Below are 17,378 nucleotides of genomic sequence, written 5' to 3'. Positions count from 1 at the left end.
TAAACATGCATCTTGATCGTGGCGAAGAGAGCTTGAAGCTCGAGCTAACGTATACCGCTAAAAATCGCTGTGTGGAGAGGGGAAGTCCTTCGCAGAATATGCAAAATGGACCCTCAACGGGCCAGATGTAAGTGGAATGATGTTCGATTAAACAGATGCAGGGAACGCCGTCTCATATGCGCCTTGGATTTCGTCTGGAGAACAGTGAGCGACACAGTTGAAGGCGGGGAATCAGGGGCAAGCAAGATGAAGTTAGGGGGAAGAGCGACTCACCTCTCATCCCATCCAACGCCTCGAAAGCAAGGGAATAGTTTGAAACTGCCCCAATAATCCGTTGGAGACCCTGTCGCAGCTCCTCGATAAGTTGATTCGTGGGGTCACCTGCAAGCTCGTTCTCGGAGTCAGGGGAGAGCTGGTGCGCCACGCGAGCTTTGTAGAAAATCATGAACATCGCGTAGCTACTCTGCATAAGACAACATGCAAACGAAGGCATGGTGCGAGGCAGCGACTGTCTTTGCAGATGCTGCTGTGGGTGGTTCTCGGGAAGCGGCATCGGGTAGGGCAGGCTTTCGAACATGCGCGAGATGGCCAGCGCCGCGCGGAGGCAGACTTTGGCGGAATGTTGAGGACTGTAGGGAAACCCGGGGGCGAAGGGGTATTGCGGATAATGTGGAATGTATGGGTGAATATCTGAGGAGGTAGATGAGTCGGATGGGGTCATATATTCGGTTGATGAGGCCCGTTGGAATTGATCTAAGTTGCTGCACGAACAGGTGACACTATTGATGCCAGCTCCCTGGGCCGAAGCTTTGGCAGTGAGCTCATTCGTGGATGGGTTGCTCGGGTTCGCGGCAGTTAGGTCGCAGTGTCTTTTGATAAAGATGGGGATATCGGAAAAGGCTCTGAAACGATGCGTTTTGATTTGTGCACTGAAGAAAAAGTTAGGCTGTACCTTGAGATGACAGGGTTTATTAATTTCGGGTCATACCTGGACAATTTAATCCTTGATATTGCTCGGATACTTTGAGCTGTGATGGTCTCTCGGCAGTCGCCGAAGTCGGGGTCCTGGGAGACAAGGGGAAGTATGTCTGTTTGCGCCAATACAGAATTGGTCCAAGAATCAAGCTGCTGCATCCGCTCAAACACATAGTGCGGACTAGACTGGGATGAAAGACATTTGTTCAGGTCTGCGATGAATTGTGTCGCCGACGCTAATACTTGCTGCGCTTGGATAAGAATGGACCAGCCCTGCAAAATGTGTAAGCTGACAAGTTGATAATGGTCGCAAACCAATTTCTCAAGCAATGAAAGACCAACCTCGGTATCTGAAGAGAACTGTGGATACGGAGTCGTAAATTGAGGATCGTTGATGATAATAGTGGGTGGCTGTGCTGGAGTTAAGAGGTTGTTTCCAACAGCCATGAGAGACAACTCACTGTGGTGCTCACAATGGAGCCTTGGATGACACAATAGTACTATAGGAGAATCAGCAAATGGCAGGAATCGCATTCAATAAGGTGATCGAACCGTCATCCACCATGCTCTTCGATGCGCCTCCGAAAATTCATCATCATCCATATAATTATGAAGTGACTTGTCCAAAGCAAGGGCTAGTGCTTGACTTGAGCGATATCTCATCTTGAGCAGATTACCTCGTTGGGCATACTCATATACTGATAGTATTAGTAGAGCGAGGAGAGTCTCCAAGTCCTCTGGGGTCTGGGGATGCAATCTATTCCGATTCACGGAAGGTCTTGCACTTGATAACGCTTGACCGGGGTCAGTCGAGGACAGTTCAAGATCACATTCAGTCTCGATAATTGAGTTGGCCAATTGCGCGAAGGCATGCGCATACGTTCTGCGCTGGAGGATGGATGCCGACGAGGTCGGTTCGGGGTCATGGGGGTGTGGAATCAGCACCAGAACTGCTGAGATGGCAAGACTCAATGGAGACCGAGGTCGATACATTATGAGTGGCTCGGATGAAGGGTTAGAGCAGGGGACTGGGCAGTTCAAAGGTCGATCCCGACATGGGGGTGACACCCGTGGCGGTAGAATCGGGAAATATGTGTGGATGAAGTCGTAGTAGGCATTCAGTCTTGTTGTATGTTAAGAGTATCCCTGTAATGAATGAGGAGGAACACGACTCACATTTCCGGTTCGCTCCCGTAGACTCTCACGAAACATTGCGTGTCACTCAAGGGCGACGGCGTGAGCTCCATGTGAACATGAGGCGTATTTCCATCGCCCGCAAAGTAGCTTTGGAACATGGAAGACATCTGGGGGAAGTCTAAATGCCGCAGACCTGCTCCTGGCATGGAAAGCACGTCGATTTGGCTAAACATGCCCGAAGCTAAAGAGGAGTTAGCAGTGAGGTAGGGTTTGGACAGAACACCCGTACGCTCTTCAAACTCCGTCGGAGATGCCACCGCATACTGAGCGTCATCCTGCGGTAGTTCTTCGTCGGGCGACGGGGAAGCCTTTTGCTTCTTCTTGCGCGGACCACCTCGCTTGCTGGGCAGGTACGAGCATTTTCGGCCTTTGGCGACACACTGGTAGGCATTACAATTTAGTACGCTGTTCACAAAGCGATCTTTTCGGCAGATGCAAAGCCTTCGGGGTCGAGTGCAGTGGATTAGGCAAGCCACCGACCCTGAGGTCGCGGACGTACATTAGAGCAGGGCTCTTGCCCACCACACCGGGTTCTCGAGGCGCGACTGGGGGAAGGATTAGCAAACCCTGGAACGCTTCGGCCAACTGACGGGGCAACGCACCACGGCAGACAGGCTACCTTAACGGGCGGTTTGGCGAACTTCTTGCGAACCGGCCGAAGCGCCGTCGAAACAAGCCCGCTCTCGTCCTGAAAAGCGTCGACCATGGCGAATCACACGGCCGGGATGGCATGGGGCGATATGACTCCGTGCTCCGCAGTCCCCCGCCAGGCCGGTCTCGTCTTCTGCGGCTTTTGCTTTTGTGCGCTTAGCCCTACTCTAATTCGCAGGCGATGCAGAGGAACAAATGACGCATTCACTGTGGCGGGTTTGGGCAGGTGAAGAAAATGGTTTGATATAGAAGCGGTGCGCTGATTGCTCGATCTTTCACGATCCAAATCCCGAGGCGTGGAGATTCGGGATTTGGTTGCGGTGCGGGCGGATGCCCGTAATTTGTCACCACGGGTCTCACCTCGTGCCGGAGGAATGGAAAACGGAGACGAGCTCGAGGAATCCATGAGACTAGTCTGGCATGTTTCGTCTCCTTGACTTCCCATTTGACTTGCGTGGCAGGTTCGACTGCGCGGCGGTGTTCATCATCACGTGGGGCCCGAAGGGATTGCAAAGTGTCGCCGGGTGGACGGAGAAGTAGACAGCATCCTGAATTCAGATCCCCAAAGACTCGTCGATCGATCTCGAGGGGAATTCCCGATTCAATGGGAGCACATTCATTAGTGTGAAGTGGAGCCCGCCAGGGGGAGAAGGAAGGAAAGGGGGAGAGGGGGTAGAGGGGAGGGAATAATAGGGAGTGGATTAGTGCAAGATAGGCTACGAAAGTATGAGACGATGAAATATGAAGTATGAGAGGCATACAAATGCCAGATCGTGAACTCGCCACAACCGTGATATCCTAATACGAACCGTCTATATACAGTACAACCAATGTTTTGAGAAACGCCATTTCTACCGACCACGAACCTGCGCAACGCCACTGGACGGCTGAATTGTATGTATGCCGAATGAAACAATATATCATCTTCCATGCACGCGATCTATGCATGAGCCTTACCCACCGTCGAAAGCTTAATGCCGGTGACATACCGCACGCTGTCCCAAACGCTGTCGGGGACTTTAACTGGCAGCTTGTGGCCTTTCAATTGCTGATCGATCAGCCACATTCCAACCACAAATTCTTCCTTCGTCAGAAGCCCGACCTGATGGTGATCCACGAGGTCCCACACCTGCGCCAGCACGGCGGGCGGCAGACGGCTGCGGGACCAGATCTCCCGCACGACGAGATTCAGCACCATCTCCGTCGGTGGTGGCCATTTCTCGGTCCCATTCGGTCCAGGTTGACCACCTCGGCCAGGAGGGATGAGCAGTCCCTTGTTGGAGGCCCAGACCCCCTCATAGCGCTTGCGCTCCTTCTCCGTCACTTCTCGTCGCCATCGCTTTCGGTCACCTTCGTGGTGTTTGTGCGGGTGCTTGTGGAGCAAGTGCACCTTATGCCGTCGGCTGGCATCGGTTTCGGCATCGTCGGGCTTCGGCATGCCGCGAAGCGTCTGCGGCATTCCCTTGGGCGGGCTTGGCGTTCTCGATAGATCGGGCTTGGATGAGTGTGTCAATTGTAAAAGGGATCTGGCTCGTCGTCGCCGCGGAGGCGTCGGAGGTATTTTGGTCACGGGGGATGCTCGTGCCGATGCGAGGGACGAGGCAACGATGGCATTTGAAAGCGATTCCTCGTTCATCCCGCCAGACTCCTCTAGTGCACTTGAGCTACTGTTCTGGGAACGACCCGAGATTGAGACCATGCTTGGTGTTGAAGAGCGTAATAGGTTGCCGGCAGGAAGCGGTTTTCGTAAAGAGTCTAAGGAAGGACCAGTCGCGCCCATAGAGCGCGGCGGGAGCTTCGGTTTTGGCTCCTCAGACGGTGCTGACGATAGTCGCGAGCTGATAGACGGATGGGGACTCGGGGCCTGGCTTCGAATACTTCCAGCCCGGGACTGTACTGATGGGGGTCGCCCAATGCTGGAGTCCCGGTCGGGACTTGCCCGACCATTCTGGAGCAGATTTTCCATCGGAGTATCTCTGGTATGGTCTGGACGGATGGGTATAGGGGAGCGTAGCTCTCGTCGTTCTGGAGCAGGTCGAGATTGGGATTGCATCCTGCTGGCGCTACGGACGGCGCCGAGTCTGGCGGCGTCTGAAGCTGATTCCGGTTTCCTTGAGGGCGACTTCTCCGCGGCGAGACGCGCTGCAATATGCTCTGGTGCTGGCGATGCGGGACTGGACGGCGATTGAGGTCTTCTTGCGGATATGTTGGACAAAGGCGAGAGCTGGTCGGTGGTAAATCTCCCAATCTTGTCCTTCACAGAGCCTACCTCCGGGCCAGGCTCAGAGCTTGTTCGCTGACCACGCATCTTTGCATTTCGATTCACCGAACTGGCCACTGCGGCTGCGGCTGCAGCGGAGGATTGGACGTTGACATTGGACGCGGGTCGAGAATGTTGAAAGGCGATGGCGGCACCTTGCCGCGCGGAGTCGTGGTTTCGGAAGGCCGGGGAAGCCAACCGCTGGTTCGCGGCGGCGATCTCGCCATTCATAGAATCGATCTCCGCAGAGCTTCCCAAATCACGCCACGAGGGGGAGGGAAGGGGAGGAGTAGAGTCTGTGGTGTTGCACTGCAGCTGAGAAGCCGATGCTGAAGGCCCACTTGGACTTGCGGCTAAGCGACCGTGCGCGCGCATCTACGTACGCCCGGAGTACAGCACGCCCTTCTACAGTAACAGCACCGCCGAGCTCGCTCTATGACTCGGAGATCCTGCGCTGCTGAATGCATTACCATGCGCGGCCAATAGGATCACCGGCGGAGGTGGAGCGCCGTCTAGCAAGAAAGGGCAAACCGGATTGCCTATCCTCGCGCCTTGTTCCCAACCCCAGATCCCAATTTAACCGAGCCGGTTAGGCCGTTTAATTGAAGGCCAATCGCGGCGCGTTCTCTACCCTCCGCGTGTGGTGGATCAATTTATAGTCTACATACCCCGGTCTTCCCCTCATTTCCTTCTTCGTTGCAGCATCATGGCAACCCATTCAAGGATCCCGCGAGGGTTGGAAATGCTGTTGCGCTGATGCACCTCCCCTGGTGGCGCCATGCTCTCGGAGACAGACAATGCAGGCCCAGATGAGAACTTGAGCCGGGCAATGCACGCAGATATCGACGCCAACGAGGATGCCACCCTTCCTTCCAGTGTAGATGGCGGGGAGCAGGCCTCAGTAAGTTCGGGCCAGGTTCAATGCTCGGTCTGCTGCAGCACATTTCGCAGACCAGAACATCTGAAGCGGCATCTGCGCAGCCATACAAAGGAGAAGCCGTTCGAATGCGCCCGGTGTGGCCGGCACTTTTCAAGAAGGTATGTTGCGGCGTGATCACGAGCAGGTTGGATTGAGCATGCATGATTGATGTGACGACTGATGGCTAGCGATACTCTCCATCGACACGAATTAAGCCATCATACTGCTGAAGGCGAGGCCAGCAAGGACCGGGCGCATCGGATCACAGTCAAGACTTTCCGGGCATGCTTCAGCTGCGCGACGGCAAGAGTACGATGCAGTGGGGGCATTCCATGTGGACGATGTAACAATCGCTTGCTCGAATGCCAATACCCCACGGGAAGACGCTCGAAAGCGAAGGTTCGAAACGGCGTATCACAGGGACTCTCTGGACCAGATTCACACGGTCATGAGCCACAATCACGCCAACTTTCGTCGCCGCAACATGGCGGAAATCACATTGACTCTGCGCACGTGGAACGGGCTATATCATACCACATGGGCCAGTTCACTGTGAATGGCCAAAATCACTCTCATCCTTCAGCAAAAGCTTCAATAAGCACATTTCCATGTCCGTTGGAAACTCATTCCCGGAAGGCCCCGTATGATGGGAGCGGCGCAGTGTCTATTCCTCCTAATTCTAATCCATACATACACTCTTCCGATTCAACCTCAACTTCAGCACGGTTTCCGTCGGCAGATTACTCATTGGGAGATGGAGATGGACTACAGCAATTTGCCGACATGCCAAAATTATTTTCAATCGAGCTGACGGCTGATCTTGATCCTGGGATAAGGGAGTTACAATCAGACATGCCGCAGCCCACCGGTGATGTAGAAATGGAGATGCGAACAAGCCCGGATACGTCCCTCGAGTTCGATTCCTCTTTCTTTGACCAATCTATTTCTTCAACAATCAACTGGCTCCCCAATGCATTCTTTACTAGCACGCCGGGTGATCAAGTTCTATCTCCGAGAGTTCCTGCATCATCCTCGCAGCATGCATTGTCGGAGAACTTCGTGGCTGGCATGACATGGCAACCACCAGTAACCAACCCTGGCCAGATCAGTCTATCGGCTCCTGAGAATATTTCTCATACCCCTTCTACGCATATGTCTTTGGGGACTAATATGGAGAGCCCTAGGCGATATTCACGTGTTGGCAATGAAGCCTCTCCTCATTCCGAATCTCTTGATGTCGCAAAGCGTTCAACTGATTACTATGTTGATGCTAGCGGAGCCCGACTCTCAAAGTCCAGAGAAAAACACACACCGTGGTCCATTTCGCGAGCTGGAGTGGCAGAAACTACTGGGAAATCTCCCAACGAAAATGATACGCATCGGTTTGGCTTTCCGGAATTCCATGGCCTTCATATGGGAAACTCCCCCGATGAAGTAGCATATTCTATTCCATCAATTGCCGCCTCTACGTATAACAAAATCCACGGCAACTTCCTCCTTCTATGCCGCAATGAAAACCTGTTCTTCGAAATATTTGATTCCGACAACTTTCCAACAGCAGATGATTGCAGTCGACACCTTGCTTTTTATTTTGATACATTCCATGCTATATACCCCATACTGCACCTCCCTACATTCAACCCAAACCGATGCCACTGGATTTTGACACTGGCTCTGGTGGCAATCGGCTGTCACAACTCAAACATACGTGACCCAGACCAGTGCACCGCTGCCTTCCATGAGCTGATTCGGCGAGCCCTCTCTGTCGAGGTAAGTTGTGTGTTCCTCCACCTGTGGCGACCGCTACTTATCGTCATGATTTCACAGAAAGAGAAGTATCATCATTGTCAAGGCTCTCTCGATTTGATCCAAGCTATGCTGTTGAATTGTATCGGGCTATTTCACAGTGGAAGTGAGCGAGCGAAGACATCCGCACTAGGCATGTTCAAAGATTTGGTAACAATAATGGGTCACGAGAAGCTGCTGCACTCGTCAAATCGGAGCTCAGCGTCGAGTAGAGTCTCAGACGAAGAAATGTGGTCAAAATGGATACAGGACGAGATTCGAAGACGAACGGGTTATTGCATCTGGGTATGTGTCGTGTTTTTGATCTTTAGACACGAACTGTCCTAGCTGATCTCAGAACAGCTCCTAGACTGTACAATAGCCTATTCTCTCGATGAACGACCTCTTTTACGCCTTGACGATGGACAGGCAGCATTGCCTGCCCATGAGCTTCTGTGGCAGACCAGCTCAGCACAAGCTTGGAAGCAACAGTGGGAAAAATCAAGTGGTACTTGCACTCTCCCCATGTCAAAGTCATCTCACCGGCTGATCATCGCAGCCAACGAATCACTTTACGATGCTGTGCATATCCTTTACCTAGAAAAAAGGCTGGTGCCTGGAATTGGAGAGTTCAGTCACGTCCTATTGATCCATGCCCTTTTTCACCGGATGTGGGAAGTTGGGGATTATCTCCGTCGGCCACTGTCATTTTGGAACCCAACTGCTAAGAAACAAAGCCGTGAGACTGCTATCCCCAACTGTTCAGTGTGGCTGCCTGGGATTCCGTCTTATTCCAAGTGGCGCAACAGCGCTTGCGACTGCCTTGACATATTGCACTGGGCCGCCAATAGCAATATCGCAAAAGCTGCGGGGCGGGACCAACCCTCTGCCCTCCATCTCCACGCCGCCCGTCTTGTTCTACTGGCACCATTTCGGGAAATACGCTCACTTGCGATTGCCCTTGCAACCAACCAGCTTCTGTGGAACAAGCAAAATCAAGCGATCGAGTGGCAATATATCTGGCGCTGGATTCAACATGATCAGTACAAGGCTCGTCTCTCGATCATACATGCTGGTGTGACTCTTTCACATGTCCGGCAGTATTCGACGAATGCATTCCACGAACCTGGGGCAACGTTCTTAGCCGTATTGACGTTATGGGCTTATGGATCTTGTCATGCTCATATCCCGCAGGCTACTAGCCCACCCTTGCACGTTTCTCGAGTTGATCCATTGCAGAAGCCAGGATTCATCCATCTCGATCGGCCGTGCGATGATAAGTTAGTCCAGATTTTTGTTCGGGAAGGTCATTCTATGAGAGGGAATGTCACCGGCGTGGGAGACATTTGTGCCCCTGAGGGCCCAGAGAGAATACTGCGTGTTGGCTGTGAGACACTGACTACCTTAACAGCTTGGGGTATCTCGAAGGGATTTATTGCGACTTTGAGCCGGTTAGCTGACTTGGCATCACAAAATCTTGGTGCTGAACAGAACCAGAATGTCAATGCCGATGCTTGCTAGATTCCAGTTCTATCTGGAGTTGTTTTCTTCCTGCCCCCCCCCCCCCCCCCCCAACCTTTTCTTTTTCCTTTTTCTCTTGATTCTTCATAATATACACTTACTCGAATTTTATAATGGGAAAGTCAACAAGGCCGAAGATAAATATAATGCTCGTTCTACGCCGCTTATGGCGTAATGTGTGTGTTGGTCTTAAGTCTTAACCTGTCCGTTTGGGCCAATGTCCAAACTCTCTTTTGGTTCCATACAAAGTGAGGGGGCCAGGAGTGCTTTAAGTTATGTTGTGTGTGTGTGTTGTTGATATGGCAGGTTGCCTCGACAGATGCAGCAATCGGCGGCTGGCCTAATGGTAAGGCGCTAGATTTCGGCTCTAGAGATTGCAGGTTATCCATCCATACGTTGCTTATATCTGAGTTTTCTTTCTGTTTTCGTTTATACACATACTTCACTCTCTTGAGAATTTCGCAGATATTTTAAAGGAACATACATATATTATTGATTATATGGATAGATATAGATAATATATTATATATAGGACGAGGAAGAAGGTAGGTAAGGTAGGTAGTAAAGTAAGTAAGTAATCAATCCTAATTTAATTGATGGCGGCTGCCTGTCCCATCCGCTCCTTCTCTATCACTAATTAATAATCGCGACGAGATAAAAATGATGGTAAAATAAGTAAACAAGTGGAAGAGGAGTGAGGGAGTGAGTGATTGGAGTCTATACATATAGGTATGACAACAAAAATGAGCGACGCAGGGATCGAACCTGCAATCTCTAGAGCCGAAATCTAGCGCCTTACCATTAGGCCAGCCGCCCATTGACTTTTCATTACTAAGCGAGTGATAAGCTATTACGGGCAGCTTCTTGCCCCTGTTCTCTCTCATTTCTCACTCAGTACAAGGCCAAGGCCGGCTGTTTCGACAATGAGATCGCCGCTATTGGTGCTATTGGTATCAAGGTAAAGGATCCCAGCATTAGCCAGGGGATCTGAAAAATCTTACAAATTATTATGGGATTCAGTCTGGCACTACTTAACTAATTGTGTGGTTGTCTGTAGCCTTTGTTGTCGTTGACTAGTTAGTTAACGTTGTTCGTAGATAGTGTGATGTCACATGCATATCTTATCGCTGCCTAAAAGCATCCACGGAGCTTCTCAACGTTTTGAGCTCTCTCACCTTCGCTCCCCATGGATTCCGACGAGATCATGCCCGAGGCCACTCGGATGGTGGATGAGGACTTGGATGAGAAGTATGCTGTGCATGGCTACTCATAGTCATCTCGCTGACCGCAAGATAATAGATATCCCAACCGGCCTCATAATCGCGCCTCAACTCTCCCATTTCGCGAGCTCTATCTCAGCCTTTTCGACCCACTAAGTGAGATAAAAAAGCGACCGCCTGCGTCTGCGCCTGTACGTCGAAAAGTTGGACCCCAAGGAAAAGCAACACCAAGCTCCAACCCATTTGAGCTTCGACGCGATGTCATCTCGCGATTCATCTCACGGTGGCGCCAGGAAGTGGGCGACGACATTTACCCAGCTTTCCGCCTGATCCTACCTGACAAGGACAGGGACCGTCCTATGTACGGGATGAAAGAAAAAGTCATTGGCAAAATGTTGGTCAAGATAATGAAAATTAACAAGGAGTCAGAGGATGGCTACAACTTACTGAACTGGAAGCTCCCAGGCCAGTCTGCCGCCACCCGCATGGCAGGCGACTTTGCTGGTAGGTGTTATGATGTCCTTTCCAAGAGGCCAATGCGAAGCGAGCCCGGGGATATGTCGATTGAGGAAGTCAACGACAAGCTGGACAAGCTCTCCACGGCCTCCAAAGAAGACGAGCAATTGCCTATCCTAGCTGATTTCTACCGGCGCATGAATCCCGATGAATTGATGTGGCTCATTCGCATCATTCTGCGGCAGATGAAGATCGGGGCCTCGGAGCGTACCTTTTTTGATGTCTGGCACCCGGACGCGGAAAATTTGTACAGTATTTCCAGCAGTCTGCGGCGCGTCTGCTGGGAATTGCATGACCCTAATATTCGACTCGAGGGCGAAGATCGTGGGATTGGCCTGATGCAATGCTTCCAACCCCAACTAGCCCAGTTCCAGATGCATTCATTCGATAAGATGATCTCGCGGATGCGGCCCACCGAGGACGACGCTGTGTTCTGGATCGAGGAGAAGCTGGATGGAGAGCGAATGCAACTTCATATGGCCCCCGATGACTCAATGCCCGGTGGTCGTAGATTTGGTTTCTGGTCCCGCAAAGCAAAAGACTACACGTATCTGTACGGCAATGGAATCTACGACGAGAACGGGGCTTTGACCAGACACCTGAAGGATGCTTTTGTGGACGGGGTGCAAAGTCTCATTCTAGACGGCGAGATGGTTACCTGGGACCCTGAGCAAGATGCCCCCATCCCCTTTGGGACTTTGAAAACGGCAGCACTGGCAGAACAACGCAATCCCTTCACCAATGGACCGCGACCTTTGTTCCGCGTATTCGACATCCTTTACCTCAATGGGCGCGATTTGACCCGGTACACACTCCGTGATCGTCGCAATGCATTGCAGAAGGCCATCCGCCCTGTCCATCGCCGCTTCGAGATTCATCCTTACGAGGAAGCCACTTCGGCAGCAGAAATTGATACCTGCCTTCGTAAGGTCATCGCGGAAGCTTCGGAGGGCCTGGTGTTGAAAAATCCACGATCTCCCTACCGCCTGAATGAGCGCCATGACGACTGGATGAAAGTCAAGCCCGATTATATGACTGAGTTCGGCGAGTCTCTTGATGTAGTTGTTGTGGGCGGCTACTACGGTCAAGGCCATCGAGGAGGTAACCTGGCAAGTTTTCTGTGCGGTCTACGTGTCGACGGTAGTCATTCTTCACAGAATGTGGATCCTATGAAATGTTGGTCGTTTTGCCGCGTGGGAGGAGGCTTCACCGCGGCTGATTTCCAGGAGATCAGACATCATACAGATGGCAAATGGAAGCAATGGGATCCCAAAAAGCCACCCTCCGATTTGATTGAGCTGGCAGGGGGAGACGCTCAGAATGAGCGACCAGATATGTGGATCAAACCATCCGATTCCGTTGTTCTGTGTGTCAAGGCAGCTTCTGTAGCCGTGAGCGACCAATTTCGCATGGGGCTAACGTTGCGCTTTCCGCGCTTCAAAAAATTACGCAGAGACAAGAATTGGAAAAGCGCTCTGTCGGTGCAAGAGTTCTTGGACCTCAAGTCGAATGTGGAACAGGAACACCGCGAGAAGGAGTTCGCGGTTGACAATTCCCGGCGAAAGCGCGTAAAGAAAGTTGAGAAGAAGCCGCTAGCCATTGCTGGCTATGAGGAGATGGATGATGTGCAGTATCTGGGACCCTCGGGTCATATATTTGAACATCTCAATTTCTGTAAGTGGTATTAGCGATCGATACTTTGATTGTAAGATACTAATATTATCTAGTTATCATGACCGACTCCAAGGCCCCGGAAAAGAAATCAAAGGGGGAATTAGAGCAACTGGTGAAGTCCAATGGGGGTAAAGTATATCAAACAAACACTGCTGCCCCGGACACGATATGTATCGCCGAGCGAAGTACGCTTGTTCGATGGATGAACATGTTGATTCTGGCTGACATACTTCCCAGGAACTGTCAAGGTGGCTTCGCTGCAGAAACGCGGCGAGACCAACATTGTCAAACCATTGTGGCTAATCGACTGCGTCAAGCAAAGCGAGAAAGATGTAGGGCTGCCGGACTTGCTCCTGCCCTTTGAGCCCCGGTGAGTTTCAACCTTGTGCCAAAAACGAATAAAGAAACCAACAGGGCGCTCCTTTCAGGCATATGTTCTTCGTAATGGAAGATCGCGAGGACGAGATCAATATCAATGTCGACCGGTTCACAGACAGCTACGCTCGTGATACTAGTGTGGATGAACTCAAAGCTGTGTGTCCCTGGTCGTTCGACTTGAGAAATCCAATAATGCTCACAGAGATACTAGATCCTCGAACATATGGCTGTCGATGAGGAGCAAACCGACGTTGATCCTCGCACACTCCGCAAGATCGAGGACCTCATCCGAACGAGGATCGACGCGGGGTACACAGTCCCTTGTGGATGGCTATTCCGGGGCCTCACATTATTCTTCTTCTCGAAAACTCACCGTGAAAAAGGACATAAGGCAGACGACTCAGGGTCGCAAATGCTCGATGATGATCCTCGGCTTTTCATGACCCGTTATACCGCCCGATTTGGAGGCGCAAGCAGTGCGGATTCGCTCCAGAGCTCCAAAGTCACCCATGTGATCATCAACCCGGAAACTCTGTTGCCAGCTGAAATATCATCTCTACGAAAGTCTCTCGCTAAAAGATCAGGCAGGAAATTACCCCATCTCGTTAGCTTGGACTGGGTTGAGGAGAGTTGGAAACATGGCACTTTTTTAGATGAGGAGAGTAAGTTGATTGCTCTGACCTTACTTATAAAGTTTTGTATCTAATATCATCCTTATGACAGGGTTCCAAGTGGCTCGGTGAAAGATGCTGATTCGGGAGGGTCAGTTAAATCCATAGTATCCATAGTTGTATCTCATTGGAACGCTTTCTACTGTACACATGGGCCCAACCTGCAATAATCCGCTTCGAGACAGAGGTTGCCATGGAGATAAGAAGTTGATGAATGGGAATAGCAGTATGACTAAGAATCATCGAGCCTCTCTCTAGGCTGCTGTGGGTGGCTGAAATCTTCATTTAAACGACCTGGGCGTCGAGCGGGCTTCCGTAGTCCGTGTCATCGAGAGGCCTGTCGGGACAAATTCTAGTCATTTGTTCAAGAATGAGGGAAGGCTCCTATCGCTATTGATACTCAGCCAACCGTATGACCATTACATGGGGCGTATCAAGTGAATGACAACCAGACGCCTAAGGACACATGCATGCACTCTTCGCCTAGCCAATTCAGCAAGACACTTACTTTACTTGCTTATAATATGAGAGCTAGCCTCAAAATGACACGAAGACACGAAGGACAAGCCGTCACGCTCAGAACCCTGTGACGATGGGCAAGGCACGCATGCGGGGACAACAAGCCGACCACGCGGAAATGATCTCATGGCTGCGGGGTGATAACCTAAATACGGTACTATCACAGGCGCAGACGCTAAACGGACTAGGTCGACCACTCGATCACTTACCTCGTGTTACCACTAACAAACTCTAAGTAAGGGGTCACTTTTGAAAATTGATTGGTGGATCTGATGGGATATCACATGGCAAAAGAGATAGCTAGGTGGCCAAGAATTGAAAGGTATGTCATAAAGGAAAGGAAGATGTGTCTGTTTGGGACACTCATCCGAGTCCAACGCCGCGCTTGATGATATGCTGAAGGGAGATGAAGAAAAACGAGAAAGAGAAAGAGATCAAGTATATGTAGGGGGGAATTGAAAGGCTGACTGCGCTCTGCGCTGGTCATGCATGTCTGCCATGTGCTGGCATTTAGGCCGAGACACCGACCCATCGGGATGGAATGGTGTCGTTATCGTCGCCATCTTCGTAATCCCCTGTAAGACGATAGGGGTTGCTCTTTCGCGCGGGGATCCAGATGCGAGCGCGCGTAGGAATATCCTCGCGCAATTTGCCGCTCCGACGCATGTTCATCTCTAGGACAACCATGCGCAGGAAGTCGCTGTTTTCACGGGGTTCACGCTGACGTGACATGGGCGGAACCTCCGGATCGAAAGTATGGTATTGATCACGACTTTGGGATGAGACAACGTGGAAATGATTGCGCCGATGGCCTCTGCCGCGAGATCGACGATAGGTCTGCATCTGAATTGACACAGCACACGCATTGGCGGAATCGGGTGTCTCATGCGGATGATCATGGTAGACGTACATCTCCGCCGGAGAGATCGGAGTTGGGTTCAAATAACGCCGCAGTGCCGGAGATGGTGGGTCTTGCATGGGCGGAGGACGACGGTCGTCCGTCAATTCAGGGGCGATAGTGAAGAGTGACCGAGTGAGGAAATCCTCCGGCTGGACAGACGGCGTGGCGAAAGTAGAGACTGACTGCGCGGCGGATTTTATGGCTCGTAATGATGCAGTGAGGTTGGATTTGAAGGAAGACTTTAAGCGCGGAAATGATCGAATCGAACCGCTTGGCTTTGCAGGGACTGCGTCGCTTATGACGGTGTCACCATGACCGTCAAAGTCAACAATATCATTGTCATCCATTTCTGTTTCCAGAAGGGGGTGGTTGAGGGCACAGTCTTCAGCAGGCGAATATCGTGGTTGCCTTCGTTCCGAAAGGCTTCTGTGACTAGCCGGTGTCGCTGGGAAAGGAGAGCTAGATGGAGAGTCCAGGTCATGCTCAAGCGACGGCATGGACTCGCTAGAATTTGACCGCATTGAGAATGGGGTTTCGAGTACGGAATCATTTCCCGCAGGATACTTCTCGCGCTCCTTATCCGGTGGACTGAGTAAGATGTCAAGGGGAGAGTTGCCACCTCCACTAATCGAGTATTCCTCTTTCGACCTCAGCCCTTCCTGCATTATTCGACTGAATTCCTCAACATGATTTCCTCGTGGAAGCTTTCTCGGCCGCCGGGTGGACCAAGTGCGCCGAGGGACGGGAATCGCTGTGGCATCAAGCATGGAAGCTACAGATGTGGGCAAAGGCCGGTCGTTGGATGAGGAAGACGACGATCGCCGAGAAGATGCTGATGTTTTGGAAGGGTTCCGGGAACGTGCCTCACAACGCACCGGAGGAGTGCGTGAGCCACGTTTTGGAGGAATGACCACCGGATTGGTGTTGGTTGATCCGTAGTGTTCCATAGCGTTGACGGAGCGAAGACCGGGCCGATTTGGGGTCGCTGCGGCCGCCTGATCCTTCATGCCACAAGGCTGCATTGAGGCTTGGTGCGGCACCGAGGAAAAAAGGAAGGCTCTTGGGACCATCATCTTATAGTATCATGCCAGTAGTACGATATCGGAGAGTAATTTGGCCTGATGAGGCACTCTGGTCGAGCGTCTGGACGATATACATTGATAGGGGAGATAGTGACGGATTATCTCCCGCCGCGCGATGCAGGGAGAAGACCAAACGCCGATCCGCTTGAATTGGTGCTGTTCGAGGAAACCGGTATAAGGGAGAGCGTGAGGTGGAGGGGATGAGCGTGGGAAGCGTTGGAGGTGCTTGAGAACGAGGTTGAGGTTGGAAAGGGCGGGAGAGGAGAGAGTTGAAGGAGGATGGAGGAAGGAAGGGCGGAAGATAAGAAAGTGGTGATCTCAGTGTTCCGGGGATGATAAGAGCGTATTGGGCAGGTACGCGTGTGACGGTAATCCAGCGGGCGCAGGATTATGATTGGGCGCGGGACGAACAATCGCCTGCCGGGGTTCCGGCGGGAACAAAGGGTATGAGTAATGTAAATTTCATTACGATGGAATGTTCGGCCGGTGGAGCCGTCGAAGCCAGCTGCGACCCCAAATAGATGTTAAATACCGATACGGTAAGGATGGAATTCTTATTTAATAATAATAATGATATGATAATAATGTATCACTGACGCGCCCCTTGGGCTGAACTCGGGCGCGTCTGACCAGTCTCCTCCGTGCATTTGTCCCCTAGAATCGAATCAGGTCCATGTGCTAGCCACTCTCGAGTGCATGAAGCATCAGGTTTTTGCGACAGGTCTTAATAATCGAAGTCAACCCTTTACTCTAAGCGAGCGGAAAAGCCAGAGAACGCTCCGAATCAGGGTCCCGTTTTAAGGTTGGGGTTAGTGTGGGTGCCTGCAGATGCTACGAGATACCGTTCTCAGCCAAAAAAAGCCCCCAACATATAGAAATAAAAAAACGGAGATTCCGAACACATTGCTAACTAGAAGGGCATTTCTTTGAAAAAGAAGCACAAGGGATAAATGTCTTGCAGTTTGCCAAAAAAAAAAAAAAAAATCCCAACACCGGAAGGTGTCGGGACTCGCCGGCTCTTGAGAACGCCAGATCGGATAGTCGAGGAAAGCGGGTGGCTGCAGACATCCCAAAAGGTACATAAACACGACGAGACCGACGTGGCTGGT

The 17,378-nt window shown here is 51.5% G+C and overlaps 5 protein-coding genes across 5 annotated transcripts; 2 read left to right on the top strand and 3 right to left on the bottom strand.

Annotated features, from left to right (window-relative positions):
* Positions 1–147: 147 nt before the first annotated feature.
* N7459_003121 (uncharacterized protein) lies at positions 148–2,878 on the bottom strand (the record flags this gene model as incomplete). The annotated part of the gene is made up of 10 exons (XM_056942305.1): positions 148–194; positions 274–929; positions 989–1,248; positions 1,318–1,386; positions 1,437–1,475; positions 1,528–2,098; positions 2,152–2,353; positions 2,402–2,552; positions 2,672–2,717; positions 2,775–2,878. 10 exons carry the CDS (start codon positions 2,876–2,878, stop codon positions 148–150), a joined length of 2,145 nt encoding a protein of 714 aa, XP_056802188.1.
* Positions 2,879–3,674: 796 nt separating this feature from the next.
* Positions 3,675–5,314, bottom strand: irs4 (the record flags this gene model as incomplete). The annotated part of the gene is made up of 2 exons (XM_056942304.1): positions 3,675–3,710; positions 3,785–5,314. The coding sequence occupies 2 exons, from the start codon at positions 5,312–5,314 to the stop codon at positions 3,675–3,677; spliced, it is 1,566 nt and encodes a 521-aa protein (XP_056802187.1).
* Positions 5,315–5,861: 547 nt separating this feature from the next.
* N7459_003119 (uncharacterized protein) lies at positions 5,862–9,308 on the top strand (the record flags this gene model as incomplete). Its single annotated transcript, XM_056942303.1, has 5 exons — positions 5,862–5,984; positions 6,035–6,121; positions 6,423–7,772; positions 7,830–8,093; positions 8,151–9,308. 5 exons carry the CDS (start codon positions 5,862–5,864, stop codon positions 9,306–9,308), a joined length of 2,982 nt encoding a protein of 993 aa, XP_056802186.1.
* Positions 9,309–10,494: 1,186 nt separating this feature from the next.
* N7459_003118 (DNA ligase (ATP) DNL4) lies at positions 10,495–13,839 on the top strand (the record flags this gene model as incomplete). The annotated part of the gene is made up of 7 exons (XM_056942302.1): positions 10,495–10,556; positions 10,608–12,718; positions 12,772–12,903; positions 12,956–13,088; positions 13,147–13,252; positions 13,308–13,758; positions 13,820–13,839. The coding sequence occupies 7 exons, from the start codon at positions 10,495–10,497 to the stop codon at positions 13,837–13,839; spliced, it is 3,015 nt and encodes a 1,004-aa protein (XP_056802185.1).
* A 957-nt stretch (positions 13,840–14,796) lies between these two features.
* Positions 14,797–16,209, bottom strand: N7459_003117 (uncharacterized protein; the record flags this gene model as incomplete). Its single annotated transcript, XM_056942301.1, has 1 exon — positions 14,797–16,209. The coding sequence occupies one exon, from the start codon at positions 16,207–16,209 to the stop codon at positions 14,797–14,799; it is 1,413 nt and encodes a 470-aa protein (XP_056802184.1).
* Between the last annotated feature and the right edge of the window lie 1,169 nt (positions 16,210–17,378).

Source organism: Penicillium hispanicum, assembly GCF_028827665.1.
Source record: "Penicillium hispanicum strain IBT 35686 chromosome Unknown utg000003l_segment0_segment0, whole genome shotgun sequence".
Taxonomy (NCBI): domain Eukaryota; kingdom Fungi; phylum Ascomycota; class Eurotiomycetes; order Eurotiales; family Aspergillaceae; genus Penicillium; species Penicillium hispanicum.
Note: the sequence above shows the minus strand (reverse complement) of the source record. Positions and strands in the feature narration are given on the sequence as shown.